General features: G+C 42.4%; 1 protein-coding gene across 1 annotated transcript; it reads right to left on the reverse strand.

The window, feature by feature from the left end:
* Positions 1–6269: 6269 nt before the first annotated feature.
* Positions 6270–23150, reverse strand: LOC119919153 (sphingosine-1-phosphate phosphatase 1-like; the record flags this gene model as incomplete). Its single annotated transcript, XM_038739623.1, is given in 2 exon segments — positions 6270–6934; positions 23061–23150. Coding segments are annotated over 2 exon segments (633 nt in total), but the record flags the coding sequence as incomplete, so codon positions are not given.
* Positions 23151–23532: the final 382 nt, after the last annotated feature.

Here is a 23532-nt window from a genome sequence, read left to right on the forward strand (position 1 = left end):
CACAGCCTGGCGAACGCTCGGGTGAAGCTGGTCGGTTTGTGTTTCACTGACCAAATGTGAGCAGGCGGGGTCGAAGTTCAGGTTCAAATGTGATGGAGTTCTGGATTTACACAGTTTGTAACTGATTACACCAAAAACTTCCAATCAGTTTGTCTTAGCAACATAGAAATTGCCAAAACAAATCAATAATCAATTAGTCGATCAAAAGAAACTGCTGGTCGGACAAAACGTGGCGTTTGGAGACGTCACCTTGGGCTACAGGAAACTGTGACCAATACGTCTTGCTGTTGTCTGACCAAATAAGTGGTCCATTAATTGAGAAAACAATTGACAGGTTATTAAAAAATGAAAATAGTTGTTAGCTGCAGCTGTTGTTTAAATACGGAAAACTAAATCTGTGCCTTCAGTAGTTTCATCTACTCGTCACAGTTGCTGGAATACTTCGCTTTTGGTATTTTTACCAACTAAATCGTACTTTTTTAAAAAGCACAAACCAAATATAAACACAAACATTTTTCTGAATTCTCATTTAAAACTCAAATTGTCCTGAACTCGGATTTAAATAAAATTTAATTTTCCACAATCCTGAATCACAAGAGTTCCTCGGGAAGATAACGAACTCATTTCGGACCAGCTTCACCCTTTCTGCCTGGCTCGGGGGGGAAAACAGTGCATTCTGGGGACAGTGCATTCATATTAAGACAGTACCATAAACAACAACAACAACATACAAGTCAGCTTGGCTTCCTGCTGCCCTCACTGAGGCAAATTAAGACTCACGAAAAGTTTGTTTTCCTCTGGACTTTGTTGGTCTTAAGTTCAGAGGTGAAAGGTCACCGGCAGACGGCAGCAGCACCTGAACGCTGCACCTGCTGGTTAAACAAACAAAAGGCACTTCACCCACAACTGCTGCAGTGGATATTAAACACGAGGAGGAATGTGTGGATGAAACTTGTGTGGCTTCAGTCAGAGAGATTCAGCACAAACTCTGAACAGTGAAATGTACAAGACCGAACAACATCGCTCATGTTTCTGAATATTATCCTGGTGCACTCTCAGAGGTGCTCAGCAATCTTTAGTCAGAGCTGTCAAACTGGGTTAACTGAATCTCACCGTCTCTTCTTCATCCGCCCGTTAGTGTAACAGATGCTTGTGAGTTGTAATCAAAACATTTTAGACCGATGTCTGATGAAGGTCAAGCATCGAAACGTTGCTTGTTTTTGCAAGTAAGACGGTGTGCGGGAGTGTCTTTGCAACTTTGGACCAAAGTTCCAAAGAAAGGTTTCAGATGTTTTAAAGCTCAGCCTTGACCTTGGAAAAAGAAATCACAAGGTCAGCAGTTGTTCTGGAGCTTTCTATCGAATCCACAGCTACTAAAGGGACCTCGTGGTGAGACTCCTTTAGTCAACCGCCGTTTCCAAGCTCAAGAAACTATAATGTGAACGAGAGGCTCTTTAAGAGCGCAGGAAAACGGAAATCTGAATGTCTGCAATTCCAAGAAAACTTAATCTTCTGAGGAAGTAATATGATGGAAAATTCCAGAACAGAGACTGTTCTGTCCAATGTTTGAGTTTAGAAACAGCACCAACGTTACAGCAGAGAGTACTGACCAACGTGCATCTTGTAATCATAATTCTTTAACCAAATTTAGGGGTTCATTTTGTTAAGTTTGTAATAATTGAGTAAGTTTAGATCTTTCAGCCACATCATCAGTGGACACGGTGTTGATATTTATTGACAATCGTGTCTTTTTCTCTGAATTCATACTTCTGCATCAAATCTGCGCAGTAGCCTGACACACTACAAACGGCGACGCAGTTCGTAAGAACTGTGATTGGTCGGCTTGGTAGCTTCACATTTCCTCCTACGCATTTCCGGCTCGTCCTCCTCCTTTTTCTGCCTTAACCGGCACAAGGGTCCTACATACCGTCTCCTCCGACACCTTCTTTCGTTTCAGCATTTTAGTAATTTCACTAAAATTAACTGCTGTTCCCCGTGACCATGTACGCAGGATAACCGGTTGACGATGGATGGATGGACTCCAACTATCGTTTCAGCGGTGTGACTGCAGAGCGATGTAGACGGTAGAGCTGGGGATTCTGATGGCGCAGTGGATAAGACGCATGCCTTTGGTGCGAGAGACCCGCGTTCAACTCCCTACTGTGACGCGCCCACCATTGTGTCCCTGAGCAAGACACTTAACCCCCAGTGGCTCCAAAGGCGTGCAACCTGACATAAATAGCAATTGTGAGATAAATGTAGACTCGACGCAGAATATAAATAAATCTTTACTTCACTATAACAAGACTGATGTCGAGGGTGACTGACGGTCCACTGAGCACATCTGATAAGAACTCTTTAGGAAACAGACAAAACACAAACCACTGTACTGCTGCTGTTGTTTACAAACACACAACTAACAATGCCAAACGGTCATCTTGTCCGTGAACCCCAACAGGACGTCCTGTCTATGTATAGAACAGTTCTTTATTCCATGAAATCCTTTAATTTGCAGAAATGTTTGTTTCTTCCAGCAGAAGCAGAGTCCTAATGTTGATGTGATCTACTGAAGGAACACTAGAGAAGACCGTGGGCACTTCTTTATAAAAATATAAAGCAGGCACAGGGGGAATAAAAAGTCCTTCTAATCTTCAACTCAGATTGGTCCAGTCCTGCAGACATCAGCCTCAGGTTTATTCATCAGAGTGGGAGGAGAACAGGAGGACAGAAAGCTGGAGTCTGTTATTCTTTCTAATTGCTGTTATCAGTCAAACCTCCTGCTTTCATTTATTTATTTATGGACTGTTTTTTTATGGGAAAACCTGCAGATGTTTGTTGGGGCTAAGTTTTATAATGTACCTGCTAATCTTTACAAACAACATCTAGTCTTGTTCTGCAACAGAATAGGAGGTATTAAATTCTCACTCAGTTAAATACCGAAACATTCTATAACTAACAAAAAAATTAAGGATGCACCAAAACAAACAAGTTTTTATGTGGAATATCAGTGAATGCAGGTTTAAAACGACCAGCAGAGCCACTGTCTGTCTATCTGGAGACAATTTTTAAAACCTCTGGGGCCAGGTGCATAAAACTCTAAGTAGGTTACTGGATGCATAAAACACACCCTGAATCAAATGTTTACAAATCAATACTTGCACATTTCCCTGACTATGTTGCGTCTGCGAGGCTCTACGACATCAGTTTGTGCTACCATTACACGCTGTCGTGACTATTTAAAATGCATATATCATTAATTCATCACACGTGCATGTACCAGTTATCTCTCAATCACCATCAGCACGTCGGAAAGGTAATTGAGGATGCGGTTTAGAGCTCTTAAGTCGAAACAGACTTTACAAAGAGTTGCACATTAAGGCCGAAATGAACGGAGGGAAATTAAATGACAACAATACATCCTCCGGTTGGTGTTTTATAAAGCTTTGTGTCATCTGCAGAGAAATCACACACACTCAGTGAAGCTGACCTAAAAAAACAACGTTTGATTCCTTCTCATGTTACTTTTCAATCTAGACCAGTGGTTATTATTTATCAATCATTAACAATACAGGTGATTGGAATAAACAAGATTCAGGTTAGCAAAACAGTCTTGCTTTATAAGTGGGAACAGGCATCTGATCCTTCAGCAGGGAGATTAATCAGACACAGAAACCCTGAAAAAACTAACTGGGGTGGTGTTTTGACTTTAAGCCAAAATTTATAAAGTCTATAAAATTCAATATTGCTATGATACTGTGGCAAAATAGAAAAATAATGAAACTTTCAGCAGAACAACTTCCTGCTGTTGCGATCAAGTTTTATAAAACTTAACTAACGACAACTTAACGATGCTGGACTGGAACAAGTAACTACTTGAACAAGTAATCTACTTGTTCCAGTCTTGTTGACAAAAAAACTCTAGCACTGTTGGAGGCAAATTAGATTTGAAGAATAAAGTTGAAATATTTTGAGAGAATTGTAAAGAGGTCCTAAACATATTCTGCAGACCGTACTGCCTAATAATAAGACTAATTTTATGAGAATGTGACACGTAAAAGCTGACAGATTGCTTTCACATGCTTACCACGTGTTTCTTCCAAATATTTCTACCTTATTCTAAAATCTGAGGCCGTGCGACTCCGTCTGGTTCAGCTACGTGAGAAAGCTACAAAATTGTATTGCCCAGATAGCATGGGTATTACACAGGTGTGCCTTAGGCTGGCCACAATAAAAGGCCACTCCAAAATGTGCGGTTTCACTGTATTGGGGGTCCGGAGGGGTCCGGAAACCAGTCAGTATCTGGTGTGACCACCATTTGCTTCACGCAGTGCAACACATCTCCTTCGCATACACTTTATCAGGTTGTTGATTGCGGCCTTTGGAGTGTTGGTCCACTCCTCTTCAATGGTTGTACGAAGTTGCAGTCAGGTCGAGACCCCAGTGAGGACGACGAGCATTCAGAGGAGTTTCCCTGAGACGGTTCCTGACAGTTTGTGCAGAAATTCTTTGGATATGCAAACCGATTGTTGCAGCAGCTGTCCGGGTGGCTGGTCTCAGACCATCTTGGAGGTGAAGATGCTGGATGTGGAGGTCCTGGGCTGGTGTGGTTACACGTGGTCTGCGGTTTTGAGGCCGGTTGGATGTACTGCCAAATTCTCTGAAATGCCTTTGGACACTGGTTATGGTAGAGAAATGAACATTCAATTCAGCTGCAACAGCTCTGGTGGACATTCCTGCAGTCAGCATGCCAACTGCACGCTCCTTTAAAACTTGCGACATCTGTGGCGTCGTGCTGTGTGATGGAACTGCACATTTTCAAGCGGCCTTTTATTGTGGGCAGCCTAAGGCACACCTGTGCAATACCCATGATGTCTGATCTGCATCTTGATATGCCACACCTGTGAGGTGGATGGATTATCTCAGCAAAGGAGAAGTGCTCACTAACACAGATTTTGACAGATTTGTGAACAATATTTGAGAGAAATAAGTCTTTTGTGTACATACAGAAAGTCTTAGATCTTTGAGTTCAGCTCATGATGAATGGGGGGAAAAACAAAAGTGTTCCGTTTATAATTTTGTTTAGTGTATACATATATTTTTGGTCTGAGCTGTATCGTCATCCTCCCCTCTGTCTCTCCACCACCTCCTCCCTCCTGATAAAAGCAGAAGAAGCTCTCCTCTGTAACAGGAAGTGGATGCAAGCCATCGACAGCATCTCAGCAGCGACGGGAAGTCACTTTACAGTGTGAAGGTAAAAAAGCTGAGCAAAGCGGAAAGATTCCTGACAACCTCACAGATTACAAATAAACCCTCTCTGTACATTTCCCAAACAAAGTGGCGCTCTCTTCCTTCCTTCCCTCTGGATGATGCAGTATGTGCCCGGTACTTTTTCGCAGGAAAAGCAATCGTTCTCGGAGCAGAGGGCTGACGATAATTTGTCTGTATAAAGACAGAAACAGTAAACAGAGCAGACAAAGTGGGAAAACGCTGTTCACGTGCGATCAAGCACCTCAAAAAGTATCTAATTTCTGACTTGTATCCTTCTTCTTCTTCAGTCAGAACTTTAAACCACAGGTGTGTCCACTCCACAGGTGAAGGAGAAACCTCTCTCCATTGGGATAAACTCTTATCCAAGAACAAGAAAGTACAACTTCATAAAAACCTTATTGCTTTGAGAAGCGAGACAGACAAGAGGAAGATCAAATATTAATAGGGATGCACCGAAATGAAAATTCTTGGCCGAACCCGAAACCAAATATAATGAAAAACTTTCCTGAACACAGAGTGACAGAAATGGTCGAACACCGTAAGTGCTTTTCGGTGGCCGAACATTCGGTGTATCCATAAATATTAATATTAAGAAGCTTCCTGACAGAGAACCACACAGAGTTTAATCACAGAACTTTCAGCTGAAACGATTTGTTGATTAATCAAAGTGGTGGTCCAACAAAAAATGACCTGCAACTGTTTTGTGAATTCACTGTGCAGTCGTGTTTCCTTAAGATGTTGTAAGAAAATTGGAAGAATTCAGTCTTTAAAAAAAACATACTTGTGTGCTTCTTTGTCTGAACTCTTACAAAAGCAGTTTCCTCTCTGATATGAATTAAGCTGATAGAGGAGGAGCAGTCGCAGCGAGTCCCAGGATCAAGAGGAGCTACATAAATCTAAATAACAGAGCAGACAGACTCAGTCAGGAAAGCTCCTGGTTCATCCCAACCTGAGGCATCAAGGGGGGAAACTGAAAAACTGATAACATGTCAGCAGCCACATCAGAGTTTAGGCTTTTATTCCCGTTAGTCCCAACCCAGACTAAGAAAAGGGGGTTCTGGATGGGATCTGGGGGGTCACTTCGCTGTTGACCAGGAAGAGAACTGACATCCAAACAGGAGTACTACATGTAGCTGAAGAGCAGCGGGACCAGGCAGAGCACGTTGAAGCCCACGGCGCCGTAAACGATGTAGCGGTAGGGCAACTCCACCTCCATGTGCTGCCTCGCCTTCCTCACATCCGTGCTGGGCACCCTGAACACCCTGCACACCAGCGGGATGGTGATGGCCTTCATCAGCGCCCGCGTGGTCATCAGCACTAGCACGCCCAGGAAGAGCCGCAGGATGGCCATGCCCACCAGGCCGGCGCTAAAAACGGGCACGGCGAAGGGGAGCTGGTCCGGTGTCGGGTCGGGCAACAGACCAAGGTAGTGGTTGACGTGGGAGGCCAGGGCGATGCCGGCACCTACGCCCAGGATCTGAGCGGTGTCGCCCCGCGAGGTGCTCCAGGTGTCCAGGGTGAAAGAGAATAGGCCCAGGCCCAGGTGCAAGGAGACGATGATGAGCGGGGCGTAGCGGCAGGTCAGGTTGAAGCCGTCGATCAGGTCCAACGCCGGCAGGAAGAAGAGCAGGATCAGGGCGCTGTACAGGACGCCGACTATGACATCCTGGAGGAAAAATAAACAGAAGGTTACAGTTTTTATCTGACGGCATTTTTCAGCAGAGTTCAGCGGCATAATACAAACACTAGCTTTCTGAGTAGTGACACATTTATCACATGTATTTGTTATATGACAGCAAAGTGTAGCAGTAACCTTTAGGAGCAACTCTCAAGTGATCACATGATTAAATGCTCTGAAGCAAAGACACATGTATTACACCCGCCCCTGCTGAAAGTCTCTTTCACATCAAAAGAAATGTTATTCATGGCTTTTATTCTCATGGTTTTGGGGAAAAATTAAGAATTTTCACTTTGACTTTTAAGTAGTTAAGGCACAAACAGAGAAGATAACCGACCTCTGACCTTTACTTATCCAGTGTGCACACTCGGCAGGCCTGAAGTCTGAAACTGTATCAGCTGATACTGAAGTTTCATTTCATTTCTGTCTGAGGTTATGTAGATATTTATTGGGGCATTTCCTGCAGATGGATAAAGGAAGTGTTGACAGGAAACTGGAAACCAGTGAGATCAACATGGCGGTGAACTCTGGACTCAAACACAAATGTCATTGCAGTTGTACGTAATTTATTGACCCGAGGACCAAACTGACAGCTGGCTTCCTGCCCCAGCATTTACTGTCCATGTGGTCAACAATTTTACCGCACATCTGATGAAGAATTCCCGCTGATCTGCTCAAATCTATTTCTGAATTGATGATTCAGAGAACAAAACTGTTGTGTTGCATCTTCATTGTTTTTTAAAAACTAACAAAGGCAGTTGCGCTCCGTCCAAGTACGTCCACTAAGGTGCTTGTTTTTGCCACTGACAGGCTCAGATTGTTATTACACGTGTCTGACAACATTATGGAAAGGATCCCTACAGAGAGAGACCTTTTTTTAAAGGGTAAGAGCCTTTTTGTTTAACCAGAAACAGCCAGTATGTCACTCTCGTCAAAGCCACCAGACTCCCAAATAGCAAAAATAGTAATTTGACTTCTCTGGTCTACCGCTGCCTCGATGGGTAAGTTTGTGTTTGTGTGACTTTGTTTTTTTTTAACCATTTAAAACACCAAAGTCACACAATAACACAAAGAAACAAAAACAAGATAATGAGTATTTACTTTGCTTCAGAGTCTCACAGCAGGTGTCTACTTTCCCTGGTTGAGACATCAATGAGGGTTACTGTAAATTTACACCACTCTCTGTCCACCGGCCAAACCGTGGACAGCTGTGCCCGGCAAGTTAGCCAACTTGGACGGCCTCACTGGGAAGAAACCAAGGTCCTGTTACAGTTTAAATATCTATTTGGCTGCTTAAATACATGTTGTGGTGCATGCAAGCCCTGATCTCACAGTCAGTCATTAACCCGCTGCTGAACTACGAGTGCCAGAGCCGCAGAGCTTGCGTCACATGTTGGCATGCCGCTCAACAGGAACTCGTGACCCAGCAGACTGACAGTACACGCTCCACTGCAAGGACAAATTTCACCCTCCGACTCAGCAGCGAGATAACCGAAGGGAAGGCTCTTAGATGGTTACTGTGATTTATCATGTTACTGCTGCTGCTGCAAACTTTTATCAGCCCTCTCGCTCTTAATGACACACAGAGTAAAAGCTTCCAGCTGTCTGTAATTTTCTCCTCCACTGACACAACTAGAGGGAGCTCTGAAACAGCGAGCTGCCTGATGGCGAGTGGGTGGCATGATGCCCTGAGGGAGCAAGGTACATGTTATTTGGTAGAGTGCAATGAAAATAAATTAGTTTATAAATTGTCAGAGGAAACTAATCACCCCGTATGTAAAGCCTGACCGAATGGGACTCCTGCCTGCGGCTCATCTGGAGACCTTAATAACTTAATGGATCCTGCGATCAGCTTTCATTAAACCATTGTTCAACTTGTGAGGCAGTTGTGGACATAGCCCAAAATCTGAAAAAACTAATTTGTGTCCGAAGGCTTGATAATCTCAATAATTACATCAGTGGTATCATTACAACACCGTGGTGGCTTGTCACAGTGTAATTTGTTCCCCTGCAGTTTCAAAATTAACCAAAAATATTTTTACTCTCGTCATAAATCACATTATAAGCTATAAGCTCACATGCTCGCACACTTTGGCATCCGACTAGAGAAAACCACTTTTGTTTTAAAGGACACAACATCGTTTGAGCTAACTACGGCAACGTAAAGGGACTGAACAGCTTTGACTGTATCTACAGTCACTCATTTGTGAGAACATGATCAAGTAGCCGCACCTAAATCTGGAGTGCACACGTATTCGTGCGTTTATGGTAAATGCACTGAAACAGCAGAGCGAGATGACCGGCAGGGTTAGCGACTTTATTCAGTCACTTTCACAAAGAGAGTGTTTCAGTTCGAGTCTCTTACCTAAAGAGAGGAGTGAAGTCTGAGCTGTACGCAATACGAGCCCCAGATACAGTATCATTTATCAAACTGTGTCTGACTTAGCCCGAGGATACACGTGTGACAACATCCGGTTGTCAAAATAAGGTGCTAACACAACGTACAAACAGTAAGGAATTAAGGTTATTTGGAATATATTCACAGGAAATATAAAACATGTTACATGTGTCCATTAAAAGAAAAGAAAACATTAAAAAACTTGGGAAATTACTTGGAAATCATTAAATAAATTAATTGACTTAAATGCTGTGTCACCGTTATATCTATACAAGGTATCCAAAGAAGGTTAAAGTCAACTGGACTCCAGTTCTGTTAAACCTTCTTTGGATCACTATGACCTGGATGACCGAGAACCTTCGCAGACATCTATACAACGTGTTTATGATCAAATTGTTTACAAGAGCGTAAAGTTCTTCATAAAGCTAGCCTCTTAATTTTGCTCTCAAAGCCCACCAGATTAATGCATTAAACTTTAAGATGAACAGGGTCCGAGGTCCGTCCACCGCAGTCTCACAAAGCCCTGTGGGAAACACTGCTTAAGGTCGAAGGTCTATCCTTACTGTGCGCCATGCAACTGCATGCAAACTCGCAAAGGCTAAGTCAATTCAAATGTTTCTTCTGTTTCTACTACTACTAATAATACTACTTCATAAATGTACACAGATGGGAAGAAAAAGGACAGAAAGGACAAAGGCAGAAATGGAAATAACAGAAAGACCTGGACTTTCTGGGGAGTCTTGAGATCAGTCGGAGGCTGCGCTCCAGACGAACACACAGGCGTAATCAAACAGCTGGTGCGTATTAGGGGGTGTGCATCTTCACTGGTCTCACGAAGGGTGGGAATTTCTAAGCACCTCATTACGATTATGAGGCTACGATGCGATTGTAAAACAAACAGGATACAGATGTATTTCCCTCACTGTTTGACTATTTGGTACTTTTAAAGCAAAGTATTTATAACAATCCAAAGTAGTAGGTAGTAATGAAATGAAGATATTTAATGTTACTTCATATAAATGTAGCTAACATTGCATAGCATTATTACATTATTACAGCGTTATTGCTGACCTCTGCTGCTGCTATTTTATTTCTGATGATAGTATAGAGTCAGATGGGGGTTGAACTACACACTTTACACCTTCAAACCACGTTCACTCCACCTTAAACGACACTCTAGATAATCAATTATTGATATTTGTGATCGATTCATAATCGTCCAAGTCTGCATCGCGATTCATCTAAAGATCAATTATTTTCATTAAACATTATATACATTTCGTTAACATTTGTAAAGTCAGGATGTTTGGGGGGAATTAGCACAGAATGTGGTCAAATTTACACAAAATGAGACAACGAGAATCAGAATCAGAATGAGCTTTATTGCCAAGTGATGAGGTGCTACACGCAGACAAACATACAGTCACATAAATAAATGTAGAAATATAATAAATATGGAATGTAAGAACAACGTTACAGATATATACATGAGCATTATTCTGGGTCTTACATACATAAAAATCAACTATCAAAATATGTGCGACGTGCCAGGTCTGCGCCTAACGGCAGATGAAACAGTATTTACATGTGCAGAGACATTTGTATCACTTGTAAGGGGGGAGTCTCAGTGGAAGACCCGGGCCTTGTTAATGAGGCTAGTTGCAGACGGGAAGAAACTGTTTTTGTGGACCGCAGCCTCCTGCCAGAGGGGAGAGTCTGACAGTTTGTGTCCGGGGTGGGAGGAGTCAGCTGCAATCTTTCCTGCTCGCCTCAGAGTCCTGGAGGCGTACAGGAGGTGAGGATGGACTCAATGATGGCGGTGTAGAAGTGCACCATCATTGTCTTTGGCAGATCTCCCACCTGTAGGCGGACTCATCTCCACTTGAGATGAGCCCAATGAAGGTGGTGTCATCCGCAAACTTCAGGAGCTCGACAGACTGGTGACTGGAGGTGCAGCTGTTGGTACACAGGGAGAAGAGCAGGGGGGAGAGAACGCAGCCTTGAAGGGATCTGGTGCTGATGGTCCTGGAATCAGAGACGTGTTTTCCCAGCTTCACATGCTACTTCCTGTCTGTCAGGAAGTCAGTGATCCACCAGCAGGTGGCGTCAGGCACGTTCAGCTGAGAGAGCTTGTCCTGCAGCAGGGCCAGGATGATGGTGTTAAAAGCAGAGCTGAAATCCACAAACAGGATCCTGGCGTAGGTTCCTGGGGAGTCCAGGTGCTGGAGGATGTAGTGAAGGGCCATGTTTACTGCTTCATCTACAGACCTGTTGGCTCTGTAGGCGAACTGCAGGGGGTCCAGGAGTGGGTCTGTGATGGATTTTAGGTGGGACAACACAAGGCGTTCAAAGGACTTCATTGGTCAGGGCGACGGCTCTGTAGTCATTTACTCCAGTGGTCCTTGGTTTCTTGGGGACAGGGATGATAGTGGAGGCTTTGAAGCAGGCTGGCACTTGGCATGTCTCCAGTGAGGTGTTAAACATGTCTGTGAACACCGGAGACAGCTGATCAGCACAGTGCTTCAGGATGGATGGGCAGACAGAGTCCGGCCCAGCTGCTTTGCGGGGTTTCTGCCTCCTGAAAAGACCGTTGACTTCCCTCTCTGTGATGGAGAGAGGAGGGGAGGGGGTGGAGCTGGCCAGCTCTGAGGAGGGAGGGGAAGAAGTGATGGACTGAGGCTGAAGCTGAGCGGAGGAGTCACGGGGGACGGTGTCCGATTGACTCTCAAAGCGGCAGTAGAACTGGTTCAGCTCATTTGCCAGGCGAGAATCGTTTATGGAGTGGAGGACTTTGGGTTTATAGTTTGTGATCTGTCTGAACCCCCTCCAGACAGAAGTGGCGTCGTTTGCAGAGAACTGGTTCTTTAGAGTACAGTCGTTTAGCTTCTCGCACCTCCCTGCTAAACCTGTACTTTAACGCCCTGCACCCGGACCTGTCACCACTCCTAAATGCCTCCTCCTTTGCCAACCTCAGCTGTCTAAGCTTAGCTGTGAACCAATGTTTGTCATTGTTATAACTCACCCCTGGTGCATGTCGGTATACATGTGTCCTCACAGAAGCTGATGTAGGTCACAGCCTCTGTAAACTCATCCAGGTTGTTGGTAGCCTTCTTGAAAACATCCCAGTCAGTGCAGTCCAAACATGCCTGGAGGTCCTCAACAGCTTCACTAGTCCACTTCTTTGATGTCCTCACTACACGTTTACAGAGCTTTAGTTTTTGCCTGTAAGCAGGAATCAGATGGACCATCACGTGATCAGAGTGACCCAGTGGAGCGCGTGTGACGGCGTGATAGGCACTGCTATCTGTGGTGTAGCAGTGATCCAAAGTGTTCCCCTCTGGTTGGGCACTTTATAAACTGTCTGTATTTGGGGAGTTCTTGGCTGAGATTCCCCTGATAAAGTCACTGAGAACAATAACAAGGGAGTCCGGGTTTGTCTGCTCCACACACAGTATCTGGTCAGCCAGCATGCGCTGTGCGTCGTGCACGTTTGCGTGCGGCGAGACGTAAATACCGACCAGAGTGAATGAAGCAAACTCAAGTAAAATGGTTTACAGTTGATGAGAAAATATTCCAGATCAGGAGTAGCGGTGTGCGGAGTCCCCGCCGGCGAAGACGCACAAGCGACCCGGCTCTTTTCCCTCTCCTGCGGCGCTTCACAGCGCGAACGACAGCGAGCGAACCCTTCAACAAAATGTCCAATAATTCCACTTACGACGCAAGAAAAGTTGGAATTAAATCCGCTGGAGTTGTTCCCCTGATGTTCTTGAGCTCCTCCCTGGTGAATGAGCACCGGGAATCGCAGCCGAAAACTGAATTAACACACAAAAACAAGACAAACAAAGCGCACCGAACACCGAGGCAGCTATACTCAGCGCCATCTTGGACATGGAGAAGCTTGACTTTTAAGATGATACTGCAGAACAGTTTGAAGGTGATCCAGTGTTGATGCAGTGCTCACCAAACAAACAACGAGTTAAAATATACTTCTTGTTTAAATAAGCATAAATTAAGCCTTTAAATAAAGGAAGAACACCTAAAATCTGAGTGAAAGTGCGCAGTGAGTAGTCTGGTAAAAGGTCTGCAGAGGTCAACAACACCATCAGGAGCAGAACAGCTTTTTGTCTCCGAGCTCTTCCTGCAGAACAAAGAGGAGGAAGTAGTTTCATTGGGCGTGATGATTTCCAGAACAGATTAAGTGCTTGGCACGCCAGCCAGAGCAGACCGCTAATGGCTCACCATGTGTTCGAGCTCCACTCCCTGAAACAAAACAGTCTCCCTGAAACAAAACAGTCTCCACATGGACCGACTGTGGAAGTCAGAACAGACATCAGGCTGTGTTATCAGGTTGACCTACAGATTTATCCACCTCACATAACGTTAGCTCTGAGGTCCCGACGCAAATGTTGTGTTTCTGAGATCTTTGTTTAAACAGATCCAGTTTCTACGCTGGTTAAAGAAAACATGTCTGTGATGATTCATGCACTTAACCCCATGATGTCTGTGTCACACTCACTTTTAGTCATATTTTTTTATTTTGTCAGTGATTCAGTGTGACTTGCACTTTTATCATCTCAGATGGCCAATGTGAAACAACACTCATAACTCCACTTACGAGCAGCGCCTCTTTATTAATGATTTCTACGTCCTGAGAATCATCATGTTTTAAGATTTTCTTCAGAATCAAAGTAATGTAGAGACAGCTGTCTGTATTTCCACAGGCACGCTGCAAACAGGAACTGCTGATAGCTAATTCTGCATTATTTTAATGGTGCTAATTTTCCAAAAAGGCTAAAAAAAAACAGTGTTTCCTGCAGGATTTTGAGACTTTAATGGGTTTTTGGTACATTTTAAATTTGAATGCAATAATTTGGTGCGAAATTAGGAGGTTATCTATAATGAACTTTGCATTTTTGTAAACAATGTTGCGCTCTTCTAAACTATCTAATCATAAACCCATTGTAGAGCTATAAATGGTGAAGAAACAGCATCAAAAGTCAACAAATTTATTTAATGTTTTTCCATCAACCCTAAATCAAAGAATAGAAAATAGAATAATTAACATTTTCCTGTTTTTTAAACTTTTAATGGACACATGTAATATGTTTTACAATTCAAGCACATTTTGTGATCAGAAAGAGTGTATAATCATGTGGTGGATTAATAAGATTTCATCAGTTCAATAGGAGTGGTGATGGTGCAGTGGACAAGACACATGCCTTTGGTGTGGAAGACCCGGGTTTGATTCCCACTGCGACACACACCATGGTGTCCTTGACATATATAGCAATTGTAAGCCGCTTTGGATAAAATGAGTAAATGTACTTGACAAAAAGACAAGTTGAATCAATATCAATGAGTAAGTTGTATCATGAAAATATGCATATAGAAATATTCAAATGTATGTGCAATTATTATAATGTGAATTGTCCCCTATCTAATAGATTTTTTACTTGACAGCCTCCGTATGCTGCTGAACACACCACGGTAATAAGTGGATCTGACGATCGCTGCTCTCACCGAGCGCCGCCCTCAGTGTATTACTGACACAAAAAGAAGAAGCAGTGCCGGGACATGATAGAAAAATAGTTTTTTCACAGTGTTTTACGGTTGATTAAATTTTCTTCTCGTGATTCCACAGCGCGACTCATAGGGCCCCTAGCCACATTATACTTCCTGTTTACAAAGCTCTGTGGGAAATGAATCAAAAATAAAAAGACAAAAGTTAGATAGAGAACAACAGTTGCGGTGTCAAAATCTTGAAAAACCTGTGGCCATACAAACAACAACTCTTGCAGAAAACTATTATTTATACATTTTTTTGTGTAAAACTGTTCTTAAACATGTACACTACAACTCACCTGTGAGTATCCCAGTACACACTTATTCTGAAATGAACAATATATGGCGTGCCTGGCTGATGGCTGAAACAAAAAAGCCTGGGGTTCAAATCTACAGCCCAGCAGCTAAAACCAACTGATCCAACCCACTGAGATCCCAAATAAATCTGAATTCCAGGGATTTGTGTCAAAGACGGACAAGACGTCTACATTTCTCCCAGCTGATGTAATGATGCTGACCTTTGGTTTGAATATTTCACCTGTTACTAGTGTGACATAGTTTACTTGAAGCGTTGGAAGATCCAGATCCAGATTAAGCGCGTACGTGACACTGTGATGCAGTGTGGAAAAATACTCTTTTAGCTTAGTTTTTAGTTAAGGGATATCACAGTTTAAGGGATTACTAAGATGGTACGCAGGTTTGAGCTGCTATGGTTACAGACATCGATTTACATCTTCATGAGATTGAGAGCGAGGAAAAAATGACCATGAGGAAGAGCAGCAGGAGTTTCTGGGTTTATACAGACTGCCTGACAGAACCATGCTTTGGGTGATGTGCAGGAACAGGAGGAGGAAGAGGAAAGGGCTGAGGGACATGTGGAGTACAAACTGTAACAGGAAGAAGTAGTAAAAGTACTTTGTAGGAAGGAAACAGGTGGTTAAATTGTTCCTTGCTGCTAGTAAACAAACAAACTAACAAACAATGCACTCAAGTGCTGCATCCTCTGCTGCAGAAGGTCCACAAAAGTGTTTCTGCAGACTTGAGTGCTGAACTTTTATCAGTTATTTCTTAACCTTTATTTAACCAGGAGAGGCCCCGCTGAGATATTATCTCTTTTTCAAGGGAGACCTGACCAACAAAGGAAGCAAAACAGCTTTTACAAGTTACACTGACGCATTAAAACATCTTCCAAGACACCTACACACACACACTTAAAGAATCCAGCCTATGGGAAACATCTACACACACACACACACAAAAGTGGTACCAGCACCTCTAACTGGATAATCTTTTGTAAGGAGGTTGCACAATATGAAAAGGCAGTTTCTCCTAACTTGGAAACAACCCTGGGGACTTTTAAAAGCAGTAGCCAGCGAGACCGTGTTTGGTAACCACTGACCGCAAAGTCAAGGACGCTAGAGAGGTAACTGCATAATTTGCACAGGATTGCCTTGTAGATAAAAAAAAAAAAACACAACAGTGTAACTGTATACATGTAACTAGAGAAGGCCGTCCCACCATTTGTTTAAACATTAGGCATCTGTGACAAAGTATCTAGCTACCTACGCAGAGACAATGCTGCATGCACGTACAACAGATCCCCATGGTCCAACACAGATAAAAAGGTGGCTTGAACAAGTTTGTTTCTAGTGATGAACCCGTAGAATGTGTTGCACATGCTGAAACAGTGTGTACTTGTTCTACTGGCTCTGGGTTAGTTATTATTAATCACAATTCATTCTTTCCATTACAACCTCTCGTACTTCTTTTAAAGTTTAAAGTACACTTCACTTATTTAATAAAATAATATCTTCTGTGGCTCTGTGGCGACCAAAAAGTTACTGACAGCCAACACTACAGCACACCGGCCTCTAAGTCCTCCTGGTTAAACCATGAGGCGTTTTATTACAACATGCATCCACATGCGTTGTTGAAAATACCAGTTTTAGGTGGGTGACAGCATCCTGCCGGACAGGACAGCGCAGTACAGGACTCGCTCTAACTGAGGTCCGACACTTTCATGGCTGCGCTCCATTGTCTGTAATGCAAAATGAGTCGTTTACTAGCTTTTTTTTTGGCTGTATTTTTCTATGTTATGGTCAAAGCTTTTCCTGGGGCACTTCTAATAAATACAGTCGCTAGCCAGAGAGGTTGAAAGTAGAAGTACTATTTATTCTCTTTCCAAAACCTAAAATAAATCCAGAAAAATGCCGGCTGTGGATTGTTCCTAATGTAATGTTAGTTAGCTAACGCTAGCTAACTTACTATTAATGGAATTCCAAACATATTGCATGTAACCCTGGACTCAGGGAGACTGTGTAAACAGTCAAAATATCTCTGTTCTCTGTGTTATCCAGACAGTATATAGCGTTATAAAGCCCTACCGTTCTGCTTTTTAATGACTGTAATGAAGTATAGTGAGTATAGTGAACAGTAGTGAACAGAGACCTACCCAGCTGTACAGGAACGGTGCTGATCCTTAATATCAATTCAATTCAAATTAGCTTTATTGGCATGAATGTGTAACAACATATTGCCAAAGCATCATACAAACTACATAAGAACAATCAACCCCATATATTTATTAAACAAGTAATTAAAGCGTAAGCGTGTGTGTGTAAAAAAAAAATTAATAAAAATTAAAATAAATAAATAAATGAAACAGTAAGCGTGTGTTGTTAAAAAAATAATATATAAAAATTCAAATAAAATAAATAAATAAATAAAACAGTAAGCAAGTATGTGTGTTAAAAAAATTATATATTAAAAAATAAAATAAATAAATGAAACAGTAACGTGTGTGTATATTAATAGACAAAAATTACAAAAATAATGAATTGATTAAAAAAAAAGAAATGTAAAAAGAAATCAGTATCAAATGTAAAAACAAAACAATTACTAAAATATCAAACAATCAAAATAATAATAATTTGAAAATTTGTACAATTATTTGTTAGTCTGAGGTTCCACTGGTTGTCCTCACTTCATCGCATGAGGAGACATATTTTGCAGCAATTATTTCACATTTGGGCATTTCTCCCAGTAAATAGGGGAGTTTTTGTGTGTCTGATATGAATTCGAATTGAATTTGGGGTATATTTGGGAAATGTTTGCAAAGTGTTTTTGTCTTGTGTTTTATATTTAGGGCATGAGATTAGCAGCTCTGTCTCTACCTGTCCCTGTCACACTGGGAGCAGAGTCTCTCCTCTTGTGGTAGCCAGCTCTGTCTGTAGCGACCCTTTTCTATGGCCAGGCTGTGTTCACTCAGTCTGTATGTTGTCAACTTTTTTCTTAGTTTAGGACATTTTATTGTAGTCAGGTAATTTGCCAGTGTGAATTCTCTTTTAGGGTCAGATAACATTGTAATTAATTAATTAATTAATATCATTGCCCTCTTTCTCAACAGTCAATAATAATATGGTGGTTCACTTTTACTCTGTGATCGATAGGCTTCAGCTTCTGTCTTTATTTTTTTCACGTCAGTTTGAATCAGTCTGAATTGAACCTTCAAATGCAAAAATCACTGCAAAACCGTCTGCTTCTTTCTGAGATCGCTTTTTCCAAAAATTAGACAATATTTCTCTGGGGAGTGAAGCAACAGACTGTGGCAGCGCCGTGATAAAAGTCCGACAACTCCGACAGCGTGTCGGACTTAGCAACAGTAACTAAGGGGGGCGAAGGGTCAATTGAACCCGGGCCTCTCCCGACCAAAGGCATGTGTCTTATCCACCATCGCATGATTCATTCAAAAAAGCCGAGCGTAAAGGAGTCTTCTTTTAATTTCTTAGTTGTAAGTTAACGGTTAGGTTATAATGGGTATGATACGCTGATGGTAGCTTTGCAAAGGTCAGATGGGATCATTCAGTCGACATAAATAAACTGGATTTACACGTCAGTTGACTTCGCTTGAACTGTTCTTGTATCCGGACCTCAGTTGATGTCCTGAAAACTAAAGTGGTAAAAGTAAAGTGGAACCAAGGAAGTTTTCCATTTATATCAAGTTAAACTTCTTTGAAGAAATTTTACAGACACCCGTTTTGTAAAAGTAACTCGGTAAAAGTAATACTTTTGTAAAAGTATTACTCTCGGGGATGTTATTCATTGAAGTGTGCTGTCAAAACTCGTTCTCAGACAATGCTGTAACTCATTAAAAGGAAATGACAGTTGTGGTGCTTTGTGTGAATCAGGCGTGCCTCAAGTTGCTCAGTTCACCAGGATGATTCAGGCCGTGTCCTATAATTTACTCACTGTAAATTGTAAATCTAAATAGCTGCTGAATGAGAGAATCATCTTAAATACTTTATCTAGGTCAGGCCTGAGCAGGAATAATTTGTCTGTTGAGGTGGTCACAGACTTCTGTTGAGACAGCGTGAGCCGGCAGATGTGCATGTGGTTCCTGAGGTGGCGGTGTTAAACGCGCCACCGCCTGCGGGCAGCCACAAAAAGCCCTTACAGAAAGTCTCTGATGTGCAATTACCTTCTAAAGTTTGTCTGGGAGGACGGCCAGTGCATCGTAACGTCTGCTGCTCTGCTGTGAACACGGAGACTGTTGCAATGGCGACAGACGGCCCGACCCCGACAGAGCACCGGGACTGACATCATTTACCAGCAAGTGAAATTACCCCATTCGAGGGTTAATGTGACCGGCGCGTGGACAGAACAACTCACACTCGTCTGCAGGAGGTGCTTGAATTATTTCATTGAATTCATGGACAAAACCAGGTCCGTGAATTTTAATCCAATATTTTAATCTGATAACTTTTCATTTAAAAAGCTCATACTTTTACAATTTCTAATAAAACAGAACAAATTTCCAATCTGAAATCCCATTAGTGATTAAATGCGGCACTAAGAGAGACAGACACACATCATCAGAGGCTTGACTATCTGTACAAACCACCAGGACTACAAATGCTACTTATAATAAAAACTACAGTGCTTAGCGAAGTTTCCTACTCTGGCTATGACAATAATTTATTTTACTTAAATTCCAGTGGGAGCGGACAATGCAGATTAGATCCTCTGCGACAGTGTAAGTACAGTATATATGCATTTTTATTTCACAATATCAATCTGTGTATCATGATGTCGTAAATAATATAGTATAGTAAACGGAAACGTCATATCGTTAACGCCATATTACCCAACCCCAAAGTCCCAGTTTGACAAAACAATCTTAACTCGAGGTCAAAGTAGGGTTGGGTATCGAGAACAGGTTCCAAGTTGAAAGCTTTTCAAATTTCCAAGAACTGTGGATTTATTAAGACCCCGCGTTTGGATTCTGCTTCTCGGTTCCTAACTTTGTGCATATCTCAGCTCCTGATTGAACTGCAGTGAGCATTTTACAGTCTTATCTGCCGGGACCTGCTACGCCGACCCAACCTCGTCATTTGTTACATCAACAAAGCGTGAAGAAGAGAGAGAGACTCCTTTCACTGAAGCCATGAAGGGGAGGATGAGCAAAGAGGAGGATGAAGGTCACAGAACGCTGATTAGATCTGTGGTGAAGGAATCAGAACCGAGAGTCCATAAGAACTGCATTCGAGAATCAGAACTGATTAAATTAAAACGATAACCAAAGCCAGGTCTAAGTCCATCCCATATCAGGACTGCGAGGTGCGGCTGAAAACTCCAGAAAAGATATTTTGAAGAAGAATGGACTTTCACATTCAATTACAAAAGGACACTTTAATTTGAGAGCAGTGGGAGAACTGCAGGGAAGAGGTTTTACTCTCGAGATACCATCTTCTGTTAATTCCCAACAGTTAATTCATTAATGTTGTCGTTTAGCGAAGAAGATTCTAGTTTAATTAAAATACTGTCCTAGATTTTATGCAGTGGTTTTGCTCTGCAGACGCTGTCCAGGGTTCAAATCTCACTCAAGTCAACATGCTTGATTAGGGAACACAATTTATTGTCTACAGAAATTTTTATCTATTGCTTTGTGTCACAACCCTGGATTTTGAGAAATCCTGTAATGCTGTAGGGCACCAGGGGTAAACACACCCACCCAGCGGTGTTAGATCATGCTTCCCATGAAAGTACCTGTACTGTACAGCCAAAGCCCTGCTGTCAGCAAAGATATCTGCTAACGTGACAGCAGCAGATACAGGTGCAAGTTTTTGCAGGCACGAATACGTCTTAATAGTTTTGCCAGTAAGAATTGAGAGAGTTTTTCATTTACGTACATCTGCACTGAGTTTAGAAAATTGACAGGCCTGAGCACGTACAGGTAGAAACTGGAGAGGCTTAGTTCAAAAGACAGAGAAGCTAGAGGCCCACGGACTGTTGATCTGTGGAAATCATCTTAGAAAACAGTTAGGTTCCTCCGTTGTCTTTGTAAATTTAACAAAGCATTATGAACGTTTCAGGTCTGCATGGACTTTGTTCTGTGTGCAGACTGAAATGCACTCAGGAAACTAAATTAAACTGTGCGGTTGTTTCAGGGAACAGCTGATGCTCTGTACAGAAACACAGCTGAGGTACAGAGGTTCACTTCATGATAACAACCCCTGCTGCCTGTAAACAAGAAGCAGACACATGGCAAAAGTTGGATTTTCTCCACATTTCTAAAAACGAAGGGAAACCATTGTTTGGAGGCTTAAGATCAGATTCCAAATCCTGCTTAAACCCAATGGGTGGACCGTTTCCTGTTTCACACCCTGCCTGATAATCGCACCATACAAATTACACAACAGAGACTGACAGGACATTTTAAAAGTCCCACCCTTCACTCAAAATGTGTTTTGCTTCGTGTGTCTTTGAATTTGCACATTCAAGTAAATCAAATGTGTTTTTGGAAAAATCAATCAGACAATGTTCACAGCAGGGTATAAAACATGTCTGGAGTGGGTCCGTAAGGTCAACTTAGACGCTACATGAACAACTATGATTTGGTTAACTGCATCAAGTTGGATTCAAAGCCGATCATAACAAAACTGCAAAAAAAAAAAATCGCAATCAAGTGTGCAAAACACCAAAATCAACTCTGGGCAGAAAAGCACCCGACGTCATTCCCGTTTTTTTTTGTATTCGCAAGTTTTTTCACCTGCAGCTTCTTCTCCAGGGGGAATACCTTTTCAGTCCGAACAAGAGCCCGACTTATATGGGATTTTTAAGACCGATATCGATTTCGATATTTGAGGATTTTAAAATCCGATACGTCAGCCGATTTTCTTTTTTTACCGTCTTTTCAGAAACACACAACATAATAAAAGATTATCCCAAATGTGTGCTGTTATGAGACCTCACCAAGATAACATAACAAAGTGCTGAACAAAAGTACAACAAAATATAAAGTTTTAATAAATAAGAGTCAAAACTAAAGCCCTACTTGAGACACACAGTGCAGCTGTATGACACCGCACTCTCTGACGGGCGGACATTGCTGACCACATACACTAATGTGACAGCGAACGCTCACTGCATCCGGTTCACGCAAACCAAGCGAACTGCGTGTTATTTTGAATTTGTTTTAAACTCGGCAACCCTAGTCCAGAGACGATTTAGGAAAGAAATCCTGAATAGAATCCAATGGGGAAAGTCTGTAACGCCAAAGATGGCGGTTGGATGCACATGTCCCGCCCCTAGCAAGCTAATTATCTGTTTTTTAACAGCTTGTGCGTACGTAGTAAAAGCATAACCTGCGTGGAAAAACGTTTTTTAAACATTATTTTGGGGCAAAGTCATGAAACCTTTCACTGGTGATTCTATACATGCACGTTTTATGTCCTGGTGAACAGTGCAATGGAGCTCTCTCCCCATTCATTTAGACAGAGGCCTCACCTCGTTAGTCAAAAATAACAGCCTCTGAGCCGTTTCCAAAATGGCTGCTGAGCGGCGGGAACTTGCCTATATAAGGACTTAACCTAGCCTGTCGCCACAGAAAATGCACAGTTCTATGTTCATTATTAAAGTCATTTCCACACGTTTTGGTAGCCGTGAAAATGACTTGTGCTGTAAATGTGTATAGCTGTCGTTTGTGTTGTGCTTCTACAGTTACACAGGTGACTGTGTTGCCGACGCCAGAACCAGACGCCAGTGACTGCTGGTCGGATTCAGTTTCCTAAATGACGGATATCATGTTCAAACGGACAGAATGATGACAAATCTTGCACTGGAGGTGGCAGGCCTGATGTGTGTGTGTGGGCTTACCAGGACCGAGTGCATTCCCATGTAGATCCGGCTGAGACAGACCAGGAGACACCAGCAGAGGGCCAAGCTGACGCCCAGCGTGAACGGGTACTGCGGAGGAGAAAGGAGACTACAATCAACACAACCTCACACACCTGCAAGGTCTGGAGAACCCAAAGACATCAAAATAAATTACAATTACATGGAATTCATAGTTTTCAGTCACGTGACATGCGCAGTGACCTGAAGGGCAAAACAACAGACCAAGATAGCAGCTCACACCGGACTCCCTCGTAGAGACGCCACAAACGCCGTTAAATTTTATTTGGATCACCTCTCAACTCAAGAAAAGATAGATATAGACACAAACTGCAAGTATCTGGCACTTGTGATCCATATACAGCACCAGCTGCCCTATCTCCGCCGTTACAAACCGCTAAGAAAACTCCACAGTACACTTGCGAACATCTTTTAAAATCGTATTCATTTAAAG

Source organism: Micropterus salmoides, unplaced genomic scaffold (genome assembly GCF_014851395.1).
Source record: "Micropterus salmoides isolate LMB-PRFRI ecotype aquatic unplaced genomic scaffold, ASM1485139v1 Ms_hic_scaffold_2580, whole genome shotgun sequence".
NCBI classification, from domain to species: Eukaryota; Metazoa; Chordata; class Actinopteri; order Centrarchiformes; family Centrarchidae; genus Micropterus; species Micropterus salmoides.